Source organism: Schistocerca americana, chromosome 3 (assembly GCF_021461395.2).
Source record: "Schistocerca americana isolate TAMUIC-IGC-003095 chromosome 3, iqSchAmer2.1, whole genome shotgun sequence".
Classification (NCBI taxonomy): domain Eukaryota; kingdom Metazoa; phylum Arthropoda; class Insecta; order Orthoptera; family Acrididae; genus Schistocerca; species Schistocerca americana.
Window position 1 is genome coordinate 689,506,969 of NC_060121.1, and position 24,021 is coordinate 689,530,989.

Here is a 24,021-nt window from a genome sequence, read left to right on the forward strand (position 1 = left end):
CAGCAACAGTCACTCACGTTAGTAACTAACTACCAGCTGACCGGGAGCCTGAACAGCGGATCGTGGAAGCACTAAGGGCGTTGACCGTCTATCCCGTATGGCCGTCTATCCCGGGTTTACCCCACTATTTCAATTAATAATATGAAGTAAATGAGATAATAGGTCACGTTATCTTTGAGGCTTTGAGAGAAAAAGGTTTTATGAAAGAACTTTGTGGATTCAAAAATATTCTCGTACTACCTCTTGACATCAGGTTGGGCCTAATGAAATCTAGTGAAACAGTCCGTGAAAGCTTTAACAAAAGATGGACAATGTTTCAAGTATATCTGCGAGATGTTTCCTCATGTGTCATAAAATAATTTGAAAGAAGGCATGTCTGTTAAATTTGGCAGTAGAAAAATGATTATTTATTCCAACTTGGAACAAAAAATAAAAATTGGAGTGAAATGGGATTTGTTACAAAGTTCTTAATCAGCAGAGAAAGACAAACCACATTATATTTCTATTGTAGCCATCATGCTGTAAATTTTCAAGAAGTTCCGCTGGTTGATGAGCCTCAACTTTTACTTTTTTAACTGTCAACTTGGTTTCTTCCCTGATAATCTGAGTAATGTCGGTAAAGGATATAATGAGCTCTTTCATAAAGACATCAAATTGATGGTATCAGGGTCACAGGAAACTCAGTTAGTTTCTTACCGAGACGTACATCAGGAAATTCATCGGAGATAAATCTTTAAGCACGAGAGAGAAACTAAATGTAAGCCAATGGATAGATAGCCCCTATGGAACACAGAGGTGTTTCATATTTATAGTAAAACATTTGTTCAAATTGAATAATTATTTTTCGTTCGAGTTACATGTTTTTGGTTAGTGATTGGATTGGGACAAACCTATATATGATAGAAACTAACTGAGATCAAAGATTTGTTCAGTAATTAATAAAAACATAAGACTAAGTTATTTCCTAACAAAATAATTGCAAGAATATCCTTCAGCTGGCATGTGATGTTGATACAAACCGACATTTCATAAAAAAAAGAAACAGTAAACAAATTACAGCTGGAATTCCGTAGCTGAACATTCTTTAGCATGAATGTACATCGATATAGGAAATCTTCTCTATAATTTCAGTATTCTCCGTTTAGCTGTATGTCAGGAAATGAACGCTACCTGCAGGTTGACAATGTTATAAGTGCCAAGACTTCTACAGTCTATGTCAATTTAAACAAAATCCTTTTTGTGCATTGGAACGCGTCTTTTGGAAACTACGTACATTATTGAAACTGAAGTTCCGACAGTCTTTTCATTGGCCTTCTTCAGGGCGCCATGAAAAGGATTTATTTTCAAAATGACCTCATCTAAAGGGCAAAAAAGATTTTGTTGAGACTGAAACAGTGTAGTTGCTTCTAGTCTTTCTTGTGAAAATAATTGGAATGACGAACCTAAGCTGCTATGGTGCTCCAGAGTATGACAGAAAATTTGGTGGCACTGTATTTTAAAGTACCGTGCTCGTCCTTCGTATGATCATTCCGCTTGGATTATCCTTGTTTAACTGTGTCATGTTTACACCAAGCACTTTACACAAATGTTGAGATTGATGACCGTTCACATTTATTTCCTACTTGTTAAACTGATTTCCTGCCCTGCTGATCTAATTGTTATTGAAATGTATGGGACTCTAAGGTCCCACCTACGTTCCTTTTTATAGCGTTTCATTGAGTGTCATGTGGTAGAGGTGACAGCTTCTTTGACATACCACAATAGTGAAGAATAGTGCTTAGGGAAACTCTGATGCCCTACTGAGAGTGAAACTGTTGGAGAAAGGTTCTCACATAGTACACGGTCGTAGCATTGTGACAGATATTTCACAGAATACATCATTAATGTTTCCAATGACTGATAAGCAAAGAGACAAGTATTTTACTGTGGCGGTGATAGTCGTACATAACTAATCAGGCAACCATGCTCTTCGTGGCAGGGCCGATTTGTTTCTTTATTAGACAACGATATATTTTTTCAAAGAGTACGTTTTTGAACTGTGAATGATGTCTATAGCTGAGGTTCATGTTAAATGTGTTGGGTAACATTACTAATTGTGACCACACAGACTACGTTTGGGAATCATGAGAGTGCAGAATAATTATTTATTTTAATCTTATCTTACCAGATTTATTCGCTGTACGTGTAATTTAACATAACGCAATACGTTTCGAGCACATTCTGCTTATCTTCACGCGTTTATGTACACAGATAATTTTAACTTGAAAATAAGTTATCTTAAACTACACTCCTGGAAATGGAAAAAAGAACACATTGACACCGGTGTGTCAGACCCACCATACTTGCTCCGGACACTGCGAGAGGGCTGTACAAGCAATGATCACACGCACGGCACAGCGGACACACCAGGAACCGCTGTGTTGGCCGTCGAATGGCGCTAGCTGCGCAGCATTTGTGCCCCGCCGCCGTCAGTGTCAGCCAGTTTGCCGTGGCATACGGAGCTCCATCGCAGTCTTTAACACTGGTAGCCTGCCGCGACAGCGTGGACGTGAACCGTATGTGCAGTTGACGGACTTTGAGCGAGGGCGTATAGTGGGCATGCGGGAGGCCGGGTGGACGTACCGCCGAATTGCTCAACACGTGGGGCGTGAGGTCTCCACAGTACATCGATGTTGTCGCCAGTGGTCGGCGAAAGGTGCACGTGCCCGTCGACCTGGGACCGGACCGCAGCGACGCACGGATGCACGCCAAGACCGTAGGATCCTACGCAGTGCCGTAGGGGACCGCACCGCCACTTCCCAGCAAATTAGGGACACTGTTGCTCCTGGGGTATTGGCGAGGACCATTCGCAACCGTCTCCATGAAGCTGGGCTACGGTCCCGCACACCGTTAGGCCGTCTTCCGCTCACGCCCCAACATCGTGCAGCCCGCCTCCAGTGGTGTCGCGACAGGCGTGAATGGAGAGACAAATGGAGACGTGTCGTCTTCAGCGATGAGAGTGGCTTCTGCCTTGGTGCCAATGATGGTCGTATGCGTGTTTGGCGCCGTGCAGGTGAGCGCCACAATCAGGACTGCATACGACCGAGGCACACAGGGCCAACACCCGTCATCATGGTGTGGGGAGCGATCTCCTACACTGGCCGTACACCACTGGTGATCGTCGAGGGGACACTGAATAGTGCACGGTACATCCAAACCGTCATCGAACCCATCGTTCTACCATTCCTAGACCGGCAAGGGAACTTGCTGTTCCAACAGGACAATGCACGTCCGCATGTATCCCGTGCCACCCAACGTGCTCTAGAAGGTGTAAGTCAACTACCCTGGCCAGCAAGATCTCCGGATCTGTCCCCCATTGAGCATGTTTGGGACTGGATGAAGCGTCGTCTCACGCGGTCTGCACGTCCAGCACGAACGCTGGTCCAACTGAGGCGCCAGGTGGAAATGGCATGGCAAGCCGTTCCACAGGACTACATCCAGCATCTCTACAATCGTCTCCATGGGAGAATAGCAGCCTGCATTGCTGCGAAAGGTGGATATACACTGTACTAGTGCCGACATTGTGCATGCTCTGTTGCCTGTGTCTATGTGCCTGTGGTTCTGTCAGTGTGTTCATGTGATGTATCTGACCCCAGGAATGTGTCAATAAAGTTTCCCCTTCCTGGGACAATGAATTCACGGTGTTCTTATTTCAATTTCCAGGAGTGTATATTTAAACAGATCGTCTTGTTTACTGTGCATTAGTGGAGAGGTTATTGGGGAATTTGGAGTTTGAGGAGGGGGAGGGGCATTGATCGACCAGAAATTGATATCCAGTGATGTCTTCTCTTTGTGTGGCTTGTGTCTCGTTTATAACGATTGACACCACAGCCTGTGTGGAATGCAGGCAGTTCTGCACCAGTTATTATGCTGAAAGATTGTGTTGTACACTTTTTCATATGACACTTGTTCACTTACGATTTTGGCGTCCCAAAGCTTGGCTTTTCATCCTTGGTACACTGGCGGAGCTGCTGTATAGCATTAAACTTTGTACTGTTCATTTTGCCACTATTTTTCGACGCAATTCACTGCACAATTTTTTTCCACTTATATATAAGCACTTTACACTTAGTATGACATGGTGGCCTTGGAACCTGAATGTATTTACAAAAAACCTACTGGTACAGACACCACTATACCATACTCTTTTACACAACCTGCCTACCATAAGAAAGCTACATGTATATCAATGTTATTCAGGGCCTAGGAATTTCCGCTTCAACATACAGAACTCCAACCAGAAACAGAAACAATAAAATGTGCTGCAATAAAGAATGAGTGTGATCCTCAGTTCATTAATGCAATATCACAACAGATAAAAAAGAAACATCAAACTACACTCAGAACTCAGAGCATCCAAGAAATTAAATCCGTAGAAATTCCGTGCCTTGGTAACAATGACTGACAAATTACCAACGCTTCTCAAAAAACACAGATGTAGAATCAACTTCAGCACTAACAGTAACCTACGTATGAAGCTTTTTCACAATATGAGATCGTCAGACACAGATTTTGATGCATCTTTCATTTTCAAAATTACGTACAGCCAAGTACAATATTTATATAGGCCAAACAAAAAGAAAATTCAGGACTCGTCTTGAAGAATATGTAGACTGCTACAAACTGTATAGAGGTAACAAAATAGCATTAACAACACAAATTAAAAAAAAAACGGGCCATCCTCTGAATATGGAAGACAACCTCGACATTTTTCACAAAATCGGGAAAAGTAAAAAAAAAAAAAAAAAAAAAGAAAAAAATTGATATCTTGGGAGAAATTAAAATTTTCATTCATAAGACAAAATATGGAAATAGTATTCTTAGTCAGGTAACCTATTTCAGAACCTCATAACTCTTCAGTAGTCTTAAGCTAGTTTCATGCGATAGGTGAAGATACGCCAATGTACACAAACCGTTGCTAGACTTTCAGTATTGTGACTGAACTGCAAAATGAGATAATTGATACTCATCCACGCTACAAGGCCACCATAGTATTGTATTAAGTGTACAGTGTTGACATGTATATGGCTAAAATTGTGCAGTGAGTTAGTCGAAAAACAGTGACCAAATAAACAGCACAAACTGTAACATTACACAACACCTCTGCCTGTGTACCAAGGATGGAATACGAAGTTTTGGGACGCCAGAAAGGTAGGCGAACAACTGTCACACATAAAAGTGTATCACGAAGTTTTCGTAACGTAATCAATGATGTAAAGCTATCTGCATCCCACACATGTAACATCAGTCTTAATAAAAATCGAGACATAGCTCCACGCGGACGGAAGACATCACTGAACGCTGGCCTACCACTGCTTCTGTCACCCTATCACCGAATACCCCAATACTACTCTCCAGCAACGAACAGTTTAATCTAGTTTAAGACAATTTATTTTTAAGTAACACTTATCTTTATGCATAAATGGCTGAGGATGGGCAGAACACGCTCGTAATGTGTTGCGTTATGGTAAGTTAAATGTAAAACAAATAAAACAGACTAGTAGCAGAAAATACAAATAAAAATGTCATGATAGGTGTCACTTGCGGAGAAAATGATTCGTTTTTTGTTCATAATAGATAGGTGAAACTCTATTAACCTTACTGAAATCAGTGGTGTAATAAGTACGTTAGTCGTTCGTATAAAACTCCCGTCCTCTAAAAGGGGAAAATATGTTTAACACATTTACTACCAAATAACGTTCAAATGTAATGGTGTGTATGCGACTATCCAAGTTTATAATCAGTTGACTGTGCTTTTACGCGTAACTTTTTCACTAGATATACAGAAATATACATTTAGACGAAACTTGGAGAACTTCTGGCTCCCTATCTGATCCTTAGCCTGATTTATAAAGCAAGACATGCAAGGAAAGATCTTCCTCACTGCATACTTTTGTCATGCTTGAATTCGATTTACCTAAAACAACACGATTCCAATGAAAATTAGCTTGGCATATGATTTTCTTGCAAATTGTTTTGTGATTTGTGACTTCAGGTCATCTATGACCTAATCCTTCAGGAAGAAACTGTCTTTTTGTTTGGGAAGTAATTAACATAACTTGCACAGTACAACTATTGGCAATAGAAACGAGAGTTCTTTATTTAATAACTCCTCTATGACAGAGTGACTATAAGATATATAACAAAGGAGAATCAAGTACTAGCTCATTACCACACCTAGAGTAGGCCACGAAAACAGCAAACGCGACAGCTGTCCAAAGCTGAAATTTAATTCTCCTTCCTGGCCAGCGTAGGCAGGGAACCACACGGTACCATCTAGAGGGCGCCATCTGCGACTAATGCAAGGCTCCACCACCGTTGTTGTTTCCCATGAGATGGCTGGCACTTTTTCTATTTTGTTTCAATAACTGGCTTTCAGGACGCACCCGTACAGCCATTTTAATCGTGGAACGTCAATTACGATGATGCGATGCAGCACAACACCCAGTCGCTTAACTGAGAAAGTCTCCGATTGTACAAGGGCAACTGAACTCGGGCCCTTTTGGTTAGTAATACATCGCGATGAGCGCGCAGCTAGCAAGGTGGACCAAAGCTGACCGACGACATATACATTTACATCTGCACATCACTGCGAACTGCATTATACCAATGTTACGGTTTATTCCTGTTCCGTTCATCTATGGAGTGCGGGAAAAATAACTGGTTAAATAGTTTTGTGCACGCTTTAAATAGTGTATTCTTATATACACCGTGCCGACGGCAGCGATACGTGGGGAGCCATGGTAAATATCTAGATTTCCCACATAATACTTACTTACTTTGTAAGTAAGCTTTCGTGGAATATACGCCATCTATTTTCAATAGTGTGCTATTTCAATATTTGCTTCAGGCTCTGCTCTGAGTCGAAGAAGACTGTGATTACTCGTACTGCAGATCCTCTCATACGTACCTTATTCCACATCAGTCCTATTTAGTATGGGTCCCACACCCTTAAATAATGTTTTAGCATTGAATGCACGAGTCTTTTGTAAGCTATGTCACTTGTAGACTGATTGTATTTTCTCCATATCGTATCAATAAACAGAAGTCTGCCACATGCATTACCTGTGTCATATCCGCACAAATCGTTACATTAAGATATTTGGATGAACTGACTGAAATCAATAGACTTGGTTGTATTCATACGAACACACTTTTGGGACTAGCCAGGGAAAAAGGTTATTCCAAACAGTCCAAGTCCTCAGGTGCTCACCATGTCTGTGTGGCGTAAAAAATAACTCCTGACGACTCCATAATTGTGACACCTTCGATATTCACTACTTGCTTCCTTTTTTCTATTAGGTGAGGGCTCTGTTGATAATCGACGGGCTTTTCGGATTTTTTTCCTTGACTTACCTTGTGATTGATTGCCTGTTGATTAATGTAGACACTGGTCTGTCTCTTTACAAACTTGTTTTTCAGGGATTTGTGCAGTCAATCTGTGTCAGCTAATTAACACAATAATGGTAATTTCTTCTGTAAAATAAGTGGTATTTGTATAGGAAGTGGCTGAAAATGAAAAAGAACAGTAACATGATATACAGGGTGAGTCACCTAACATTACCGATGGATATATATTTCGTAAACCACATCAAATACTGATGAATCGATTCGGCAGACCGAACGTGAGGAGAGGGGCTAGTGTAATTGGTTAATACAAACCATAAAAAAATGCACGGAAGTATGTTCTTTAACATAAACCTACGTTTTTTTTAAATGGAACCGCGTTAGTTTTGTTAGCACATCTGAACATATAAACAAATACATAATCAGTGCCGTTTGTTGCATTGTAAAATGTTAATTACATCCGGAGATATTGTAACCTAAAGTTGACGCTTGAGTACCACTGCTCCGCTGTTCGATCGGAGAGAACCGAATTACGTAGGGATCCAAAGGGAACGGTGATGGACCTTAGGTACAGAAGAGACTGAAACAGCACATTACGTCCACATGCTAACACCTTTTTATTGGTCTTTTTCACTGACGCACATGTACATTACCATGAGGGGTGAGGTACACGCACACACGTGGTTTCCGTTTTCAATTACGGAGTGGAATACAGTGTGTCCCGACATGTCAGGCCAATAGATGTTCAATGTGGTGGCCATCATTTGCTGCACACAATTGCAATCTCTGGCGCAATGAATGTCGTACACGCCGCAGTACATCTGGTGTAATGTCGCCGCAGGCTGCCACAATACGTTGTTTCATATCCTCTGGGGTTGTACGCACATCACGGTACACATTCTCCTTTAACGTACTCCACAGAAAGAAGTCCAGAGGTGTAAGATCAGGAGAACGGGCTGGCCAATTTATGCGTCCTCCACGTCCTATGAAACGCCCGTCGAACATCCTGTCAAGAGTCAGCCTAGTGTTGATTGCGGAATGTGCAGGTGCACCATCATGCTGATACCACATACGTGGACGCGTTTCCAGTGGGACACGCTCTATTCCACTTCGTAATTGAAAACGGAAACCACGTGTGTACGTTTACCTCACCCCTCATGGTAATGTACATGTGCGTCAGTGAAAAAGACCAATAAAAAGGTGTGGCATGTGGACATAATGTGCTGTTCCAGTCTCTTCTGTACCTAAGGTCCATCACCGTTCCCTTTGGATCCCTACGTAATTCGGTGCTCTCCGATCGAACAGCGGAGGAGTGGTACTCAAGCGTCAACTTTAGGTTACAATATCTCCGGATGTAATTAACATTTTGCAATGCAACAAACGGCACTGATTACGTATTTGTTTATATGTTCAGATGTGCTAACAAAACTAACGGGGTTCCATTTAAAAAAAACGTTGGTTTGTGTTAAAAACATATTTCCGTGCATTGTTTTATGGTTTGTATTAACCGATTACACTAGCCCCGCTCCTCACGTTCGGTCTGCCGAATCGATTCGTCAGTATTTGATGTGGTTTACGAAATATATCCAGCGGTAACGTTAGGTGACTCACCCTGTATACGTTTTGTGAGATTTTGCCTCTGAAATTGAATTAAAATTTTTTATCGGTGGTTCTGTCAGGTTAATCCGATGGTACTACACGAGTTTGAGCAACGAGACGTGGTTCGAATGACATTAGATAGTAACATACTTCGTAATATATTAAAGACGCGCTGTATTTCCGAATAAGCAGACTAATACGAAAATTCGATAACACACTTAATTAGACTTTTGCTCTGAAAATCTACTAATTATAAATGTGCAGAAGAGGCGAACGTTTCCAGAACGGCGTCTAATAACCGTTATGTTGATTCCCATTTATATTTCTCACTTGTCTTAAAATTCTCAATGAGTATTCACTGATATTAACAGCAGAATTTACAAGTCTGCTACTGCGTTTTACCCTGAATAGGCCTACGTGATGTAGAAGACGTACCAATATATATCGTGTAAAATGGTTAGGACTGGGATCTGGATGGTTTTGTAGGCCGATTCTCTTTATAGAGGATGTTTCACAATTCATATTACACACTTTAGAGGATGTAAAGGGGGCTTAGTAGATCAAGTCTTACACGTGAAGCCATGTATGGAAACATCATTCAAGGCGCTGGAGAGCGTCAGATTTATAGGCGCCGGCGCCTGTAAAGTACGTATCTGCAGGGTGATTCCGTGATGGTGTTACAAGTTTCAAGGAGGGTGGAGAAGGGTAACTGTAACAATTTGACGTAATAGTCGCTTCACCGGATACGAACGCATAGAAAGATATAAGCGAAAACTGTTCTGATACCTCTGAAAACGGAATATATAAGTACCTGTACTGTTGTTGCTGAGACCGTAGGGTAGGCAACTTCAGAGGTGGCAGTACGCACCAAAACAAAGAAAAACGTCCAGTATAGACGGGCTCTAAAATGCATACCTCAAGTGTTAGGAGAACTTGTTCAATAGAAGAGATAGCGAAGATGAACAAGTGCTCATAGCTCCTTTGGTATACATTTTACAGCCCATGTTCACTATGACGTGTTTCTTCTCTTGGTCATCTGAATGTTGCATACTCTACATTCTTAGCAACAACAGTACCGGGAAGTCTGTTCCACTGAGAGGTATTGGAATGTCTTTCGCTTGTAACTTGACATTCTTTCGTTTCCGAACCAGGGAAACTTACCTCAGATTGACACATTTATCCATCTTCCTTGAAGGTTTGTAACATCATCACGGAATCACCCCGTACGTACATCATTTACTGGCGCCGGCACCTGTAACTTTGACGCTATGTAGCGTCGCTGAACGACGTTTCTGGACAAGGTCCTATGCAAAACATAATGTTTCTACAACCTCTAGATATGTGTAACAAGAATTGTGAAACACCCTGTATAAACACCTTCAGAGAATACTGATTATTAACTTGATTGTTTCACAAAGGAAAGGAACGAGTAATTATTGACGCTGTTGTTGTTATTTTTGTTTTTCTGGTTTGGTGCATTTCTCCAATCTATTCTATTTTGTGCAAGCCTCTTCATCTCTGTATAACTACCGCAAGCTATATCCATTTGAGCCAGCTTTTTGTATGCTTAAGCCTCAGTTTGCCTCATCAGTTTTCATCCCCACGCTCCTTTCCACTACCATAGTGTGTGTCCTATCAACTGACGCTTTCTATCACTCAAATTGGGCCAGAAATTTCTTTTATCCTTAGTTAGACTCATGATTATTCAATCTCTCTATCTAATCATCAACATTCTTCTGTACCACTATATATATATGGGATTATTTTTACAACTTCCGCTTCTAAATAACAACCGTCACCAAAATAGTATTCTTGACGAGTATGACCTCGAAATTCCTTAAAAAGGGCACATAGCCACGCGTTTCCGCAGTCTGCCCAATAAGCAGAACGTTATGTTTCGCCTGAATAATAGACCACCTGTTACATTTGATATCTTCTGTAGGTAAAGTTTATTTCGCCTTCTATTAATTTAGCGGATACGACGGCGTTATCAGATCCGTTATTTCTTTTGTTCCCTTGATATTTCTGGAACTTAAATGCGTTCTTTTTTCTTTTCAAATTTTTGGCAATATTTGAAATAATACATTCATGTTTCAGTTTCACTTACCTAAGTAAACAATCTACATCGATCACCCTCCTAGGAGGCAATAGGCCACATTTAGGGTATCGAATTCACAGATTTTCTCGCACACCCGTGGCGTATCTCGTTTAACCTGACTGCCAATTGTAGTCCGTTTGCATCCCAGAACTAGCTTCATTTCTCATAAACTAACACGAACGTAACGCAACCATGTGGCGCGAGTAGTGTTAAATGTAGCCTCTCTGGCGCCTTGCAGATTCACTGCCATGGGTGAAGGTCAGCCAGTATCGCGCATTACGTAAGTGTTACCACGCAGATGTGTGAGAAGACAAACAAACAGTGTGTTAGCCGAGGACAAACACTGCTCTCCAACGCGCTGATAAAATAGTACTCATAGAAGAGTGCTGAATCTGGACATTTAACTTCACCCCATCAAATGACCTGTATTTATGTGTTTATATTCGTTCCTGTGTGTGTGTGTGTGTGTGTGTGTGTGTGTGTGTGTGTGTGTGTGTGTGTGTGTGAGCGAAGTAGTGCGATGCATTACATCTATCCACATAGGATGCCACACATCTCGAACTGCGACCGTATATTCTTTTGATCATTACTTGCTCGTCGCTCTCCACATCTACCGGCCGCGGTGGTCTCGCGGTTCTAGGCGCGCAGTCCGGAACCGTGAGACTGCTACGGTCGCAGGTTCGAATACTGCCTCGGGCATGGATGTGTGTGATGTCCATAGGTTAGTTAGGTTTAAGTAGTTCTCAGTTCTAGGGGACTGATAACCACAGCAGTTGAGTCCCATAGTGCTCAGAACCATTTGAACCATTTTTTTCTCCACATCTCGCTTTATCTACTGGTTCATCACACGTATAATTAAAGTAGGAGTGTAATCTGTCCGAGGTAAAATTTCCCGGTGGAACGAACAAGTTTTCTCGATACCAATCATATCCGTCAAACTCACTCAGATGCCAAGTGGCGACTTCTAGCGTCGATGGATTACACTGTCTTTGGCTTACAAGTTTCCACTACTCTCTGCGGTCTGATGAGGGTATCAATGTTCTTTCTCGTTAAAAAGAAAAGAGTGCGCTGCTGGGCTCAATTATACAGTACTTCCTTTATTTGTAATCTTCTTGAATTTTGTTCAAATGGCTCTGAGCACTATGGGACTCAACTGCTGTGGTCATCAGTCCCCTGGAGATTAGAACTACTTAAACCTAACTAACCTAAGGACATCACACACATCCATGCCCGAGGCAGGATTCGAATCTGCGACCGTAGTGGTCGTGCGGTTCCAGACTGTAGCGCCTTTAACCGCTCGGCCACTCCGGCCGGCTTGAATTTTGTTGGTGCGCCGCTTTTCACATATAATACTTCGAGTTTTGAACTCATTTGGGATATTCTCTAGTGGTGTTGCAATTTTCTCAGTCGTTAGTGTGCATTAGGTACTCCGGCCGACTTCTCGATACAGTATGATGTCTGAGAACATCACTTAAATTATTGAACGTGCCTCTGGAAACAACTGCGGCCTAGTGAGAGTTGACATAATGATTTGTACGCCTTCTTTGAAGGACGTTCATGTGATGTGGGGGTCCAACTACAGGGGAAGTGGTCTGTTCAGTACTTGCGTAAAAACGCAATGTGGTGTGTACACTCTGCAGCCACATTAATGTAACCACCTGTCAAAAGCCTGAATAACCAATTTTTGCAGCGTGAGGCGAGCAGGAAGAGAGTCAAGGAGGGTCTGGAGAGTACCGATATAGATGTGAAACTATTACGACTTCATTGCCGTGGTCAGCTGGGATAGGTTTCTAGGATGGGGTTCCATGGCGCCAGCAGCCCGATAGAGGTGGACCCACAGAGCATTGGGTCTAATTAGGGGAGTTTGGTGGCCAGGGGAATACAGTAAACTCAACCTGGTGCTCTTCAAACAAGGCTTGTACACTGCGAACTGTGTGACGCGTTACATTGTCCTGCTGGAAAATACCATCGTGCAGAGGAGAAACAAAGTGAATGTAGGGGGTGGACTTGGGTGCAAGTCATACATGCCAACGGCATCAGTCATCTGAGAAAGACACCTGTCACCATCCTGTGTACGTTCAGTTCCGGTACTAGTGCGCAGATTCCAGTCTGTCACCCATGAACTGCAGTCAATATGTGTGCATGAACAAGGGTCCTGCTGCAGAGGCCCATACGCAACAACGTCCGCTGAACGGTAGCTGAGGAGTAACTGTTGGTAGCTCTAGTTCCAAATATGGCTCTGAGCACTATGGGACTTAACATCTGAGGTCATCAGTCCCCTGGAGCTTAGAACTACTTAAACCTAACTAACCTAAGGACATCACACACATCCATGCCCGAGGCAGGATTCGAACCTGCGACCGTAGCGGTCTCGCGGATCCAGACTGTAGTGCCTAGATCCGCTCGGCCACGCCGACCGGCGCCCTAGTTTCATCTGCGCGGTCTGTGGCTCAACAGTTACACGTCTCTTCGCCTGTACACATCTCCGCGGCCGTCGTTCACATATGCCTCTATGGCACGTGCTGCATTACGTTTCTCTCGGCGTCCGTTTTGGATAGTGTCATTTTGCCATGCAAGGTGTACTTCAACCAACGCGGCACGCGAACAATTTACACACTCATTCGTTTCTGAATTGTTTCTATCCTCGCCCCGAAAGACAATGATCATACCCTTTTGCAAGTAAGGTAAATCTCTCAGTTTGTGCACTACGACAACGTTTGTATTGACTGCTGCGTACCTCCGACATGCACTATATGCCCTCCACTGCTAATGCTGCCACCTGCCGTCAGAGAGTCGTTATTGCACGTTGACGTCGAACATAGGCGGTGATCATATTTAAAGTGGTTGGTTCGAGTATGTGGGCAGATGGCGGTTACGAGGCGAGCGGTATATAATTTGGTGCACCGAAAGTGAAATTTAATACAGGTATGTGATCGCGAGAGTCTACGTTTTATCGTCTGGAATTGGTCGAATGATTATAGATAGACCGTTATTGATCATTACTCATGAAGCTGTTTTTATAGCTGGGAGTATAACGTGATTTGTCAAAAAAATGGTTCAAATGGCTCTGAGCATTATGGGACTTAACATCTGTGGTCATCAGTCCCCTAGAACTTAGAACTACTTAAACCTAACTAACCTAAGGACAGCACACATATCCATGCCCGAGGCAGGATTCGAACCTGCGACCGTAGCGGTCGCGCGGTTCCGGACTGAGCGCCTAGAACCGCTAGACCACTGCGGCCGGCCGTGATTTGTCAGTCCGCCTGGAATACTCCCAGAGCACGCAATGTTTCCAGATGATGAAAGCGACAGCTAGGGAAGCTGCTTTCATCGTATGTCACAAGACTAGTCCTTCTACATGAATGGAGACAGAAATTTTGTATGAATTTTTGGTTACGCTTAGGACTACAAAGTTTTTATTATCAACAAATCTATCCGATTTTACAAGTATATATCTTTCACATTAATGCACATACGACCTTCGGATACTTTTCCACAAATACGTTTAGAATCAAAATTTTTATATACGTTTCACAAACGCTTCGTGTGCCTTCCACTTGGCACATGACATAGGTGCAGATGGTAATTTTGTGATCGTGACTGGAGTTGCTGCACTGATTGTTGTCGCTGTACGACGTCGCATTTTAGTTCCCTGTTTGGAAGTGGAAAAGCCGTCCGCGGTGGCCGAGCGGTTCTAGGCTCTTCAGTCCGGAACAGCGCGACTCCTACGCTCCCAGGTTCGAATCCTGCCTCGGGCATGGATGTGTGTGATGTCCTTAGGTTAGTTAGTTTTAGGTAGTTCTACGTTCTAGGGGACTGATGACCATAGCTGATAAGTCCCATAGTGCTCAGAGCCATTTGAACCATTTTTTAACCATTTGGAATTGGAAAACAGACGGTGTGTATAACAGGCCCTCAGAGTACCAAAAATTGCTGTCCATCAGTTCAGATGATACTGAAGGCCAAAGGGGCACTGCGCTGTCTTCGAGGCGAAAAATCACGCCTCACAGTTATAGCTGAATTTCACCAATTGAGACGGAGCACGCAGAACGTCTCCTGCTTCTGTGGTGCCGCCATCTCAGCTGGGCTCACGCTAGTACAATGACTACTGGACGAGCGAGCGAGCTTACTCCACAAACGAGACCCCCACTGGCGACCACGTGTATCTGCCAACTTACAACGGGTCCTAGACTAAACTTTTAGTTCAAATACGTAGGTCACAATTCATTCAAATTTTCAATTCCATTCATGTAGAAGATGTAGTCTTGTTAAATGAGATGTATATTCTTGAAATACCTGTATCATTGTTGTTGCGTTATTTACAGGGTAGCGGCAACAGGCGTCAGAAAATATTTGTCTACAGTGGTTTCATTATGTGTCGTAAATGATTCTGCTTGTAATGTAACTCTGAAATTCTATATCTCGCTCATCCATTTCGCGATTCAAATTTCAGAATGGAAGCACTAACACAGGAACAGTGCTTGCTGACCGTAACGACATTTAACGCAAATTATGAACGTATTGTTGTGGTGAGACGCGCATTGGTCCAAGAACACCACAGCACCATCCGCAATGACAACTCCTCGGCGGGGCTACGGGAAAAAACTGAACTCAAATTGTGGTGACAAAATTTAAGCATCCTCTGATACAGTTTCTGTGTAATGTTTTCCCCGTTTTTTAACAAGTTGAGGAGTTGCTTTGAAAAGACCAGATGCCTACGGGTTTCGAGGAAGGGCCACTCAGGACGACCGACCTGAGTAGTAACCTCAAAGGATGTGGAACGAGCGAGAACCCTTTTCAGCGAGGAGCCCACTACGTCAATAAGACATGCAGCACAACTCAGGATGTCACGACTGTTTCCCTAGAGGATAGTGAAAGAGAAACTTAACCTTTTACCTCACAAAATTCATCGGCGCCAACCGTTGAAGGGCGGGAACGTGAAGTGGCCATATTCCTTTTGGAAATGGGATGATTCAGATTCTTTGAAAATGGAACAGTAGATACAAATCAGATCTGGTTTAGTGACGCGGAAAATTTCCATCTCCATGGGTACGTCAACAAAAAGAACGTGCATAATTGGTCTATTGAGAATCCACAATCTCAAGCTACTGCGCGACTTTATCAACGAAAAGTCACTGTTAGGTGCGCAATGAGTGCACAGTGCAGTATTGAGCCCATTCTTATTGAATGACCTGTAACATCAGTGAAATACAGACAGGTACTGGAACTTGAATTTACATCTGCTGCACGATACGTCTGAATGCTCGGAAACTACTGGTTCATGCAACATGGAGCCCCTCTACGCCGTACAGCGAGGAACCTCGATTTCTGTCAGGAGACGTTCGAAGATCAGATGATTGTCCTGGACACCTTAACATTCACTGGTCATGGTGTGGAACTACCCCTTTATAGTCCAGGTCTGATATCCTATGATTAATTCTATTTGGATTATCTGAAGGACAGAGTGTTCGAAGATGCACTTGCAACACTGCCGGATGTTGGTACCACAATTTCCAGAGAGATTCATGCAGTCTCAAACAATGTCTTTGCGGAATTCAATTTAGGGGTCTACACATTCATTGCTGCAGAAGGAAATAACTCTAAAAACCTTTCTGTATTAAATTTCATGTTATCTTCTATAGTATGAATATGATAATGAGAATCTATAATCCCATGTTACGCTATAGTAGACTTATACTTCCTAACATATGGCCGGCCGCTGTGGCCGAGCGATTCTAGGCGCTTCAGTCCGGAGCCGCACTGCTGCTGCGGTCGCAGGTTCGAATCCTGCCTCGGGCATGGATGTGTGTGATGTCCTTAGGTTAGTTAGGTTTAAGTAGTTCTAAGTCTAGGGGACTGATGACCTCAGATGTTAAGATCCATAGCGCTTAGAGCCTTTTGAAACATTTGTCCTTACATATATTTTGTGCCACCATGTACATTAGAAGGTAGCTGTAATTAGAGGGTCGTGTTTAGGGTTCCGTACGTCAGGCGGTAAAAATGGAACCCTTATAGGACCACTATGTGGTCCGTTTGTCCCTCTGTCTATCTGTCCGACTGCTGAGACCCCTTTTTTTCAAGAGCGGTAGGTATATCAAGCTGAAATTTATGTCCCATACTAACTACTACGATCCTATGACGGTGTAAAGTATTTACGCTTGAAAATCAGTGCAGTCAGAAAAATACTGCTATTTACGTCACATATTATGATACTCATTCATGCAAACATATAGGCAGCTTCTCGTTCAACTAGAAGCAGGAAATTTGGCAAGCAGTAAGTTTTCACAGTAGAAGTAAGAGAAAACAATGTCCGAAAATTCTTAATTTGTAAGTATATCATACAAAAACAATTTTGTTTGTTTGTGATTTGTTATGCGATTGTCTGTCCGTCTATTAAGGCCCCTTATTCTCAGGAGTTGCAATACCAAATGGGAAATTACAAAATAAAAATTGAAAACAGAGGTTAAAACATTGACGAAAGTCTTGGAATTCCCGGTAATGACATTTTGCCAGTTTAGGCAATGGCTAACATCGTCGAGATTCTAGATTCCTGGGATGGATAAACTATCTGTATGCGTAATAAAGTATTACGTAACCACCAGAGCTTGTTTCGTACTTATTGGCTCTTGCCCATTTTCTTCCGTAAGAGCCGATTCCGGATAGTGTTTACGCATGGTGCCGGGAAACGCCTATTCAAGGACAGCTATCCTTGGCCGATCCCCCACTATACTGCAAGTAAGTTTCAACTCTGGGTCTCTGTAGGTTGTTCAGTCGTGCAGCATTGTTCGCCGTCATGTCAGTTAATAATCTCACCGAGTGTTAGATGCATTCCGTCATTCCGTTTTCGAACATTAAGAAGATCCATCTCCTGAAATGTATCGACGAATTGTTGCAGTGTACGGGGAAGGTGCGATGAATGAGTGGAAACAACCGATAGTGGTGGAGACGGTTCGAGGAAGGCAGGAAGAATGTTCAGGATGACGATCGGTCTGCTGCAAGATCGTCTGTCATCGGTGAAAAGTTGTCACAAAAGTTTATGAGAAGATTCGTGAGAACAAATATTTTCCTCAAGTTTCAAGATAAGTAACATAATCGATTGCTACTGACAAACTTCAGTACAAAAAATGTGTTCCAGATGGGTCCCAAGAATATTCATGGGCGAACATCGAACAAGGCTTTTGCCAAATTCTTTGTCCTTTTTAGAACGCTAAGCTAACTATGGTGATTAGTTCTTCAGTGACATTGCGACTGGTGATGAAACATGGATTGCTTATTGTACTCCAGAGAAAAACGATAATCTAGTGAGTAAAATCATTCAGATTCTTTGAGAAAAGTAAGAAGATTCAAAGAACAGCCATAAAGATGGAACATCAAGGCACACAGTTTTCTGCGACCGTAAACACGGTCTTCTGATACAGGTCCTGCCAAGAGGTGTGACAATAAATGCTGCGAGGTATTGTAAAAAGGTTCTAAAGCTTCGGCGTGCCTTTAAAGACCGCAACTGGATGATTTCGGTAGGAATTACGGAGCCGCCACCTCCCCCCTCCTCCCCCGCCCCCTACAGTGCTCATCTAGCATCGTCACACTTTCATCTTTTTCCATAACTTTCACGATGTAACAGGATTCGCGAATGTTTACGTGCTATAAGCAACTGCAAATGACAGGTTAAATGGACTGCCGCTGGAGTTCTGTGAAGATGGTATCCAAAAGCTGGTGCCAAAGCTCGTACCACAGCTGAGCAATTCTTTAAATTTAATGGTGACTAAGTCGATAATGAAACAATCTTCATCATTTCATTTCCTGAAAAGTTATGTTCGTAAGTAAAATACTTCTTGTTGCTCATTTAAAAAAAAACGTACCTTCATAATTCTGCTCTTACTACTTCAGCAGACGAAATATGTTACATGCAAAGATGTTCTTATTCCATCGGCACTCCTGAAACTTGAAATTTTTTGGCCGTAGGTTTTCTGGTTTTCTTCTGTGAAGTTGGTAAGGGAACGAGAGGCGAACTTCCCATGTGGGGAACGCAGATAAATGCCTTGTATGAACAGGGAGTCACTCTTTTGATGAACCAGATAGAGAGATCAGTTCGGACGCGTTGGACGGACCGCACTGCGAGGGGTGCAGTTGGTAACGAAAACGTTCCTCATTCATTACATATATTGCGAATGGTCTTCTGTTTACCCTACCTTCAATAGGAAGATGTAAACGCTGCATTTTGTCTTTATAAGAATGCGCAGACACTAAAGACTTATGTTAGTCGTTTCACGGCAAGGACGTGGGGTTACTTAGCAAAAGTAATACGTGTTTCGTGGGCCCAGTATCTTGCTTAGATGTCTTTATTCTTGGTGTTAATTATTGCATAAATGTAAAGCTATAAGTTGTCTTTATTATGATTGTAAGATTGTAATTAAGTGGTGTATATGAATCGTAACTTGTTTACTGGCTGTCCGGTAATTATTTTCTGGATTTGTCGAAAACGAATATCCTTGTTTTCTTGTTGTTGCTTTACAACACCTTGTGCTACCGCTCGCTGTACTTTCTCAGTGCATTTTGTAGCTACGACAGAAGTATAACTTCGTGTGATTTGCATATCTGTAGCTTGTGATGACGTATTATGTGGCTCTATCATCGGATACATGATTTTGTAAATATCTGTAATTCGAACTCCCACTGACTTTGATAATATTGCTTACAAAATGGTTGCCCAGGCAAATACTCTTCTGCAATTTTCTTTGCAAGGCCCCTGAACATCGTAATTACACGCGTTTGCTAAAGTTAACGCTACGTGTCCGTAATCATAAGTGCACATTTATTTTCTTTCAACACACAGCACAAGTTTGTAGCTGTACGAGGCCAGCAGTTGGGAGACAGGTGTTCAGAAGAACCTAAAAAATTAAAAAAATGCACGTAATCAAAGCCCATCTCAAAATGTGTATGTTTCATGGAGTGATTATCTATTAGTAAATTCATATAAAGGGTAAAGTTTAATTTTAATCAATAAACACTCTCAATGGATTGAGGTAACGTACAGTCAGACTAGGTGCTAACTAATGTTGTCAAATACAACTTGCAGAACAACGTGACTTAGGGAGTACCCGTTTAAAGCGTCAGTGGAACAACGACCTGAATTTCATTGATTAGATAAGTATTTCATTACAAAACATTACGAACAACGTTCGTACACCGATACAACTGTACATAAAAATATTTTACAAAAAGTAAAATTATTTTTGCTGGCATGACTCATAAGCTCGAATATAAGAAATCATAAAGACAAAAATAATCGCTCATTAACAAGTTAGATATGAATAAACAAACACACGATAAAGAATGATATGCTTTGCATTTTCTGTAAACGATTTAGATTATGGCCTTATCACATTAGGACATGGTGTAGAAAAGATCTGAGGATGATCATTACGGACTGAAACCGGTCATCATCAAAAGAAGTGATATTGTGATCAGAGACTGGAATAAAAAACATTTGATACTATTGGATCACAGTTCGTATACTCGACTATGTCGCAGCTGGTGAAACTAGATGTATTGTCTTATATTAATGAATCAAGATAGGGAAAAAGTAGCTGAGGAAAAGAAACGAGCATACCAAATATGTTTACAAGTGAAAATACTGTCTCCGAAACAAGAATCTAAAGAGATAAGGAATAAAGAAAAAACTTTTGTCAGGAGAAAGATGAAGAATAGTGGAGTAATTCTGTAAGCAGAAGACTGTCTATAGCTTACAAAATGATAAAGCATTTAAGTAAAACTGAAAAAGAGAAAGAAACCTAAAATAATACCAGACGGTAAAAGGATCGTACAATACAAACACCGAGTATGAGAGGAGGAGCTCTCTGGAACGGGTAAAACATATGACGACGATCTCGTAAAGATACAAGAACCAAATGAGGCCATGAATAAAGAAAAAAATCAGGACGCAGCAAAATAAACTCAGAGTTATGTTGAAGCTTCGACTTATTCATGAAGTGGAAAAGATCCCAGATTCAAAAACCATGAGATTTTATAGATGTCTGTCTTTATAAAAGGGAAACGAATGCAATAATTGCCATTATAGAGAATTAGCGAATACAGCGTGTAAGATCTATGCCAAGATAAAAAAAATAACGTCTACAAATTAAGGCTGAAAATATGTTATCGAAGAACGGAATGGTTTCAGAAAGGCGAGAGCCGTATTGATAACGTTTTTACACTTAAACAACTTATATATAAACAAAGCAAGCTCAATAGCAAAAAAGATCGCATTTACAGTCCTAGAGAAAGCCTTCGGGAATGTAGATATAAAAATCTTACGGAACATATTAGACAAGAAATAATAACCTCAACAGATTATAAGAACAAAAACAATCAAGCTACATCAGAACACCTACCTATAAATCAAAGGCTCAACACTTACAAATGTACATTGATGACCTGGTTCATCCATAGAAACAAGAAATTGGATTAGGCTTGACATTATCGTATGACAAGTTTTAGTAGATTCTTTTGCAGATGGCCTTCCAGTAGTACAGGATAGCGAAATTTCACTAAAAAGATCCATCAACACTCTCAATAGAATTTCTAAAGAATATTATATGAAAATATCCATTCAGAAGAACAAAAATGATACCTGACAAATGGACTAAGGTCATAAAAGGAAACAAAACACGAAAACAAGATAGTCACTCAAATTAAGTGTGAAGTATTTTAAGCTATCACAATGATCTTGACGTTCACAACAAACAGTGCAAATATAAAATGATATGCAGAACGATCGATAGAAAATACGAATAAAGTTGGGGAAGACACAAAAACAAAGTTTTATGAGGTAATGACCACCCTGGATTTGCTATTTGGAATTACAATTTGACAAACAACTAAAACGCGAGAATGTAGACTGAAAGAGGAAGAAACGAACTTTCTCAGAGGAGTGAAAGGCTCTACAAGATTAAACCGACTCACCGGAGAAAGGCATAAGAGCAGAGCTTGCGATGTCTGCTATAAATGATATCAAATCTAATAGACAAAGTTCACTAGGGCATCGGCAAAGAATGGCAGATTCGAGACCACAAAAAAGTCTTAAATTGTAATACTTCGTGTGTAAGATTCGTGGGAAGGTTATGAAAGAGATGGCTGGATATGAGCGTGTGCTAGAAAGTGGATCCTCCGAATTTTGTATGTTAAAACTCATAGAGCCTTTTAAATTAAACAAACCTTATCAACCATTTACATCTTTACTCTTCGTGTATATACATTTATTTCTCAACATAGTCACCCTGGCGACGAACACAGGAGAAACCAGTTTGTTGATATCGTCACTGTCGAATGTTTGATGCTGTTAACTGAACCATCACGCCACCTCTGCTTGTACCACTTCGTCACTATCAAAGTGAAGTTCTCGATGGTGTTCTTTAAGTTTTGGAAATGAATGATAATAGGATGGAGCAAAGTTAGGACTGTAGGGAGGAGGATCGATGACAGTGAAACCAAAACGTCGGACTGTTGACGATGTCGCAGCGTTCATGTGTGGTCTGGAACTATCATGCTGAAGGAGAAGGTGCTCCACGTGTGGACGAACTCTTAGAAATCGAAACTTGGTTACAGCACACTATTTCTCACGCGCCTACATGATTACATCCCGCAGTGCTAAATTCAAGAATTCGAAGCACTGTTGCAGCAGAGGGCTGCAAACAAGTAGACATGAAGCATAACGATGTACGAGTAGAATGTTTACACTGTTTGTTCTACTTATGAAACGTTAAGAATTTTCACGTGAGACATTTTGCGGCACTAATTTTCAGCACATTCTCGTACTTAGAATATGGAACAGGTCTATGGCCTAAGTCATGACGATAGAAAGAGAAGTTCGAGAAGAAAGAACTACCAACCTTCCGCAACACGTAGTAAGATAGATTTCTACATCTATGTCTATAGTAGGAAATTGACCTCACGGTGTATGGCGAAGAGTACTTTATACTCCACACTCAGAGATCACAGAACGTGGACGTAGGATCCGAAGAGTAGGTTCTGTCCGCCGCGACTCACCCTGAAGCGCAGTGGCCCCACGGGCGGCTTGGCGTAGGGTATGCGGTAGAAGGCGTGGAAGGGCCGGCCCTCGCTGGACACGCGGCTGGTGCCCCTCAGCGCGCCCTGCCTGGTGCGCACCACCTCGCCTGCTGACGCTGAGCTGCACAGGAGCGCCACTACCACCGCCAACGCCGGAAGCAGCTGCAGCAGCGCTGTAGAGGGCGCGCTCCACACTCCGGCCATGGCTGCTGTGAGCCGGCACCGAGGCGTGCTTCTCATATTGAAGGGAGCCGTATCGCAAAGTCACGGTCCTTGACAAGATTCTGCATGTTATCGCGCACTCGACTCCGCCTCACCAGGGATACAAACTGCAAGTGACTAGCGTTACGCAACGTAAAGGATTATACACGCGGCGGCGCATCAGAAATGGGTTGCCACCGCTTCTCGTAACACGGACACCTAACCTGTGTTGGCGATCTGAATGAATGTGGTAATGAATGGTTATGACGATGCTAAGCTCATTAGCATCCTAACTATTAAAATAAATCTGTGTTCGTTGATGTGAAAGTTGAAATTCAAATAATGGTGTAAAGGATAATTTGTTTGCTAATTCTCTTCGTCTCTGTACAAGCGATTGCTCTACATTTCACAATCAGGTGCCTGGCAGAGGGCTCATGGAATTACCTTCAAGCTATTTCTCTACCCTTCCACCCTTCGCATGGCAAAAACGAACACTTACATCTTTCTGTGCGAGCTCTCGTTTCCGTTACTTCATTATGATAATCATTTATCCCTATGCGGATGGGAGCCAACAAACTGTTTTCCCAATCGGAGGAGAAAGTTGATCAAAATTTCGTAAGGAGATTCACCACAGCGAAAAATACTTTTATTTTCATGATTGCCACCTC

General features: G+C 42.0%; 1 protein-coding gene across 2 annotated transcripts in view; it reads right to left on the minus strand.

Annotated features, from left to right (window-relative positions):
* Window positions 1–23,381, minus strand: part of LOC124606703 (venom carboxylesterase-6-like) — a 136,787-nt gene extending 113,406 nt beyond the window's left edge. The window contains exon 1 of one of the 2 annotated variants that reach the window (XM_047138730.1): window positions 23,132–23,380. In XM_047138730.1, the coding sequence (XP_046994686.1) occupies window positions 23,132–23,356 (225 nt within the window). In that variant the 5' untranslated portion in view covers window positions 23,357–23,380. Of the gene's footprint in view, window positions 1–23,131 lie in introns of both variants that reach the window. The other variant, XM_047138731.1, reaches the window with a different exon arrangement.
* Window positions 23,382–24,021: the final 640 nt, after the last annotated feature.